Source organism: Aethina tumida, chromosome 8, assembly GCF_024364675.1.
Source record: "Aethina tumida isolate Nest 87 chromosome 8, icAetTumi1.1, whole genome shotgun sequence".
Classification (NCBI taxonomy): Eukaryota; Metazoa; Arthropoda; class Insecta; order Coleoptera; family Nitidulidae; genus Aethina; species Aethina tumida.
In genome coordinates this window covers 3,822,461-3,829,073 of record NC_065442.1, presented here as the reverse complement: position 1 = coordinate 3,829,073, position 6,613 = coordinate 3,822,461, and the positions used below count along the sequence as shown (strand labels likewise).

Here is a 6,613-nt window from a genome sequence, read left to right as displayed (position 1 = left end):
TCTGTGACTACATAACAAATAATAAATTCCAGACTGTCCATAAATGTTAAATTTTACGTGAAAGGAAACAAAAGTTTCGAGTTCTGCATAGAGACTGCTTTTTTCAGGAACAGGTCTTAAACTACCAGCGAGTTACACCGGCCAAAAATACGTGTTTTTAAATTTGTTCAATAGATGGTGCAACATAAAGATATAATTTACATAATAATAAACATATTTTTTAATAATTATTTCTAAATTGCGAAAATATCTGCCACCAGCTGCATGACTTCAAGAAAATAATCGTCTTGCAGATGTTGATGTAAAAATATGGTAAAAAGTGGTATATCCGTTGAATCAAAACTGACGGTTTCGACTCATTGCTCCCTCTTGAGATTTAATTATATAATAAAATTGTTATATATATTATTGTTTACGTTCAAACTGAACGTCAAATTGGGTTTTTATCACTGGGCAACTACTAGTATCCAATAAAACTATTAAATTATTGCAGGTTGAACTTGACGTTTCAGTTTTAAATTCGTGTCAGACGCACGCAAAATTTCTTTGAAAATGTCTCAAAACCTTACAAATGCCACGGAGCAAGAGATACAAGCGTTGGAAACGCTGACGGATGAAAAATTGAAGTCAAATGTATATAAGGGCAGCATGTCCGAAAATAACATCAAGCAAACCCAAAACGTCAAAGTATCACGTAAGTTGGATCAGAATTCAGAATCCAAAGTTGCGGATCAACTTGATGCTTTAGCCTTGGTGGAAACCGCAAAGATGTCAGTGAAACGTGAGGATAAATGTACTCCTACTTCCTATAAATCGTTACCGTTACTAAACGAATCGAAAACCGGGTGCTTGACTACGAACTGGGAATCGTATAACTTAAAGAAAAACAGGAAGGATTTTAAACGTAAAAATAATTCAAATTCAGGAATTAAAGGCATAAACATGAACATTCCTGTCGAAGGTGTCTTGAATAAAGACAATTTAGAAGAGCCAAGTGAAGAAACTCTCTTAGATGATGAGAGTTTCCAGTACAAGTACTTCCCGAAGAACTCCAAGTCGGTGGTATTCACCAAAGACGTTCTAGTTATCTATTTTAATGGAGAAGACGTAGTCTCTGAACTTAAGGAGCCACTCAAGAAGGAGGTAGAGCAACAGGTGAGAAACAAGGAGATGAGACAGACGCACCTTATCAAAACACAAGAGAAGTACAATCTATGTCTGTTTTAAATACAAAGTAACACTCGATGCGTGCATTTGTAAGGCTAGTTTCATTATTATACATTATACGATGTTGTATTTTATATATTTTATACACTGTTGTTTAAATACATGTTCAACAACGAAATAGATATTTTTCTTCAAATTGGTCTCGAACTCCCCTTTTGCAAACTACATACAAAAATATAAATCATATATATATATATATATATATATATATATATAATAGCTATGTTAAGGGATTATAAGATTCGACCATTATTTGGTCATTCTAATTTGCTGCATTTCTCAGTACCTGAATTTTATTTTATTTCTTTCTCTTCTGTATTTATTAAAATAATTAAATTTAAAAATATGATCCAAACCTGTGATTTATTAAAAGGATCTGAGTTCATTTTCAATTTTTTATTTTCGTTTTTATATTTATTTTTCTAAGGAATTTGAGTGTAGTAGATCTCGGATCTTCCTCAGATTGGTCTTGTTCTTCCGAACCCAGTTGACAGAGGCTGACATCTTTGGCAGTTCTACGTCTTCTGGTTCGTATATACAAATATACGTCCTTTTTTCCCCTGTATATGATTTATCATACATGCTAACACTATGGTTATGATCATATGATTGGTGCCCGGAGAGGAGTTACTAAACTTTCCCTTCTTTGTCCGGTCACTTGATTTCAATACTGATCTTGAACAATTATTTGGTTGTAAGAGATACGCGACAAAGGGAGTAAAATTTTGCCCGGTAGTAGGAATCCTCACTTTCAGAGACAAAGCGCCGTGTTGGTGCGCGCTGGCACACAATATAAATTAATCTTTGTGAATGCATGTAGTAACCCTCCATATGAGTAGGGATGTAGTTCGAGTTCTTCGGATGCTTCAATTAAATTGCGTTGTATAAATTTCAATCAGTAAAAAGAAATATTTTCTGAAGGTACATCAAAAACAAAAATAAATATTCTAAAAATAAACTTTTTTTATCAAAATAAAAATGTATCCCAAAAATTAAATAAAATAAATAAATGCATAAATAAAATAAATTAAAAACAATTATATAAACTGTTCAAAAACGTCTCCATTCGCAGTGGTACAAATTTTAACACGTTTGCCAGAGTGGCAAGGGCAATATTTTCCAATAAATTAATTATACTGCCTCTTAATTCATAGAGATTATTAACCCTGTTCTCCTGGATAGTGTATAATTTGGTAACCACTAATGACGCGTTCGCCAAAAGTGATACGTAAATATTCTCTAACACGAGCCGTATTGTGAATAGGGGAGGGAACCATTCTATGGAAACCATACCCTGGCCAGGGACAATTTGGTTTTGCAGAAGATCGAGGTATTTTTGCCCAGTGAGATTACCTACTATAAAAAAGACCCACTATATTGTCTCCCAAAGTAATAGCATTTTGGGGGTACTGTGTACGGGCAGCATAAAATTTTCTTGACCAATACCGGGTGGGGATTGTGTCGCCCGTGTAAAAGAAATGACAACTCATCAGTAAAAAGTATTTTACTAATAAAATTGTTGTCGCCATTTGCCTGTTCCGTTGTGGTGTGACAAAATGCCAAGCGGCGGTTTCATTCCCACGTTACAATTTGTAGGAGTGGTATCCATTAGATTTTAGTACATTTCGAATTTGGGCACTTGAAAGATTAAAGTCCAGTGCAATCGGCTGATTTGGGTTGTTTTCAATACTTCCACAAATCAAAATGTCCCGTGCCTCACGTTCAAAATCGTCAGGACGTTCATTCCTGTAATTGCTGAGGTTTGCACAACGTGCATGAGAAAATTATTTACAACTCGTTGAATAGTGTTTCTACTACTAGGAATCGGTCTGTTTTCAAACATCTCCGCAAAATGATGGCGAATGCGATAATTGGAACATCTAGTAAGATGGTAATTTCTGAATTAATTTCTCAAAGTAGTTTCGCTGACTCAAATGAATTTTGGTGTTCTTTCAATGTTAATAACAATAAAGGTTTTTAGATAACCAAGATTTTTCATGTGAAATCTTGTTTTCAGAGGGTTTTTTATATGTGTGATTCTCCCTTCTTCATTTATCCATTTCCGATATCCCAAATTCCAGCTCAAGCAAGAAGTTATTAACTGTTTTAGCTCTTGGAGCTTGTTTCAGTCCATAGAGACCCTTATTTAATTTGTAGACGTAATTGTTTCTACTCTTAAAAACTTTCATGTAAATTTCATCTTCAAGTTGACTATGTAAAATCGCATTTTTGAAGTCCAAATGATAAACCAGAAAATCTTTTTCAACAATAATTTACTGTCCTTTAGTCCTTACTGTTAGCCTAGCAACAGGTGCATATCACATCCTTTTATCACGGGTCTTGCTTTGTATTTCTCAATAATTTCATTGTTTCGTTTAATTTTGAAAATCCATTTATTACTGATAGCGTGTTTTCCTTGAGGAAGTCAATTCCAGGTGTCATTTTCTACTAACGCATTTATCCCTTCTTTAATAGCCCACATCCACTCATTCTTGTCATTTCGTGTTAAAATTTCTTGAAAAGTTGTCGGCACATCTTCAACAAAAGCTTCAGCATGTAATGCTCTTTTTTTATTGGGTCAAAAAGGGGAAATTCTACAAGACGCCTTCTGGTGGAAGTCGAAGGCAGTGTCGGAGTAACCGACTAAAAACCCCTCTCCGGGCACCGATTCGAAGATCATGACCTAAGAGTATAACCATATAGGTTTAGGAAAATAGAGAGAAGGAAAAAGTTAAAGAGGTTTGCAGCGAACCGCCACATGCTAAAGAAAAGATGTCCCAAAGAGACGCAGAGGTCTAGACAGCCAAGAGACAATGTCTCTTGTATCTGTCAGATTCACAGGGTTGGATGTCATGCAAGCATGCAGTCTCCGGATTAGAGTGTTGAAAGATAGGTCTTCGGAGATTGAGGGCATGTTTGCGCCGTAGCTCCAAAAGAGAGGAAATGTTGTATTCGAAACAGACTTGTCGGTTCCGAACATAGTATGGGCACCAAGGGCCGGCCTCACTAGCCTCATGTAGGTCCCTTGCAGGGACATTAAAAATCAAATTATTTTTTAAACAAGTTTTTCGCTAGTTGCTACCCCCAAACACAACACGAATGTTGACCCCAACATTAACCCTAATTATTGAGGTTATGTCAATTTTGCAACGATGTCTCGTTGCGATATATACTATTTACTATTTGTATTTTAATAAAGGCGAGTATGTGCTGATCGCACAAGACCTTCCATTATGTCCCGGTTTTATCGCTGCCGAAATTTGTTACACAATTACGTTTGTTTGCCCGTCACACACACACACACTTCTCTTTGACGCCTCCGCTTAAAAGATGACAACATATAGGATTGTACTATTCCTGTTCTAGAACCAACGAGGCCTTATGAGGGAAAGAAAGAGGGAAACGTGCCATATATATATATATATATATACAGGGTACTTCAAAAAAATGTATACACATTTAACCTATTGTAGTTTTCCCGCTCTACAAGGCTAATGTTATATTTCTTCGCCAGGTGCCAGCATAATCGTCCCTCTATGTTATATTATCAGTTGGAATTTGTAATATCAACATGGGGGACGTACGTTTTAGTTTTGAAGAACGTAAGCAGGTTATTAAGTGGTACTGGAAGTTTGAGAATGTAAATGAAGTTCAAAGACAGTGGAGAAGGGAGTATGATACAGAACCACCTTCAAGATTAACAATTACATGCATACGAGACAAATTCGAAGTTCATGGAACAGTGTGTGATGTGCATAAAGGTCATTCAGGTCGGCCTCGAACAGCTACAAGTGATGAGTCATCAACGGCAGTCTTGGAACTGTTTCAACGCTCTCCTAACAAATCTTCAAGGCAAGGGGCACGTGAAAGTGATGTTTGATACGATGTACAGAATCAGTGGTGACTCGTAATCAGAATTGTATTGATGCTGCAGGTCACCAATTTGAACAGTATTAACATTTGTTATTTATGTTTCATTTACATTGGACTTTCAGCTTTCTATTTTCCTGAAATTTAACTTTGTAGAACGGTAAATAAATTTTCTATGGAAGTTCAAAGTGTGTATACATTTTTTTGAAGCACCCTTTATATATATATATATATATATATATATATATATATATTATATTATATGGCATATATGCATGACTTTCTTTTTCATTCAAGATTTTAAAATTTGTCTTAATTAAATAAAAAAAAATTATGATTTTAGCGTTAAAAATCTACTTTTTCTTACTACCTCGGTCGAAAGTACGTATTTTGCTCCCCGGTTCCACGACAGAAAATAGTATCTCAAAAAGGAATCTCAAACTTTCTTCCCTTGTAGTGTAAAATACTATTTCCTCATCTAGCTTATAAAATATCATATATAGATTACAAAAAAATATTAATTTCTATTATCATAGGGATAATAGTTGATTATACCAATATAAAACACGGACATTTATGCATACTATCAGGCCGGGTGGTTGCTGAGTTTTTTTTTTCTGCTGATGTTTGTACGCCATGTAGACGTCTGCCGTGATAAATATAAGTTTTTAATACTATTAGGAATAAAATATGTCAATTGCAGACATGGTCATTCACATTCAAAATTTTTATTTTTTGGAATTTTCAAAATTGTCTGCTACTATGTTAATCGCGTGATGGTCGTCTGCCATTGGTATTTTCTGATAGTAATAATATTATATTTTTTAATATCCAAGTGGCAGACGTGGTCAAATGGATTTGAAATAAGCGAAATAAGGATACCTGTTTCACATGCGCACTACTTGCGTCCGCCACTTTGGGCTTAGTGAGTGCCCATCTCATGTAGGATAGGTATAGAGACCTCAATGCACAAAAACTCAGGTCTGGTCAAATACATATAGTTATCCGCCCACGGGCTCTTAGACTAATATGGAGAGTTATTAAATGCATTCGCAAAGTTTAATTTATATTGTGCGCAAGCGCGCACTAGCACGGCGCATTGTCTCTGAGAGTGGGGATTCCTACTACCGGGCAAAATTTTTCTCTCTTTGTCGTGCATCCATCTCTTGCAACATCCAGACACGGATAGCATTTTTCGCACTATATATATATATATATATATATATATACTAGGTGACGCGGCAAACGTTGTTTTGCCATATAAATAACTTTCAAGTAATTTCTAGTGTAGACAAAAAATAGCTTACTTATTGTAAATATGTATGTATGTTAGAATGTGTATATTGTATGTATGTAAGAATGTGGTATACGCGTGAAATAAGCATGGAGGGCTGTGAACGATGAGGGAATATAAAAATAACAAAAGGCAAACATTATTTTTAAGTTATTATAATTTATTCCTTAAAATTATATATCATTAGTTAAACAATTACGACAGTAACACTAATAAACAATA

The 6,613-nt window shown here is 35.0% G+C and overlaps 1 protein-coding gene across 1 annotated transcript; it reads left to right on the top strand.

The window, feature by feature from the left end:
- The first annotated feature begins 511 nt into the window (after window positions 1-511).
- On the top strand, window positions 512-1,345 carry LOC109607868 (uncharacterized). The gene has a single exon (XM_020024325.2). The coding sequence runs from the start codon at window positions 553-555 to the stop codon at window positions 1,225-1,227; it is 675 nt and encodes a 224-aa protein (XP_019879884.1). The 5' UTR covers window positions 512-552; the 3' UTR covers window positions 1,228-1,345.
- The last annotated feature ends 5,268 nt before the right edge of the window (window positions 1,346-6,613 follow it).

Coding starts and splice junctions, on each gene's coding strand:
- LOC109607868 (XM_020024325.2), top strand. CDS start 553: ATGTCTCAAAACCTTACAAATGCCACGGAGCAAGAGATACAAGCGTTG.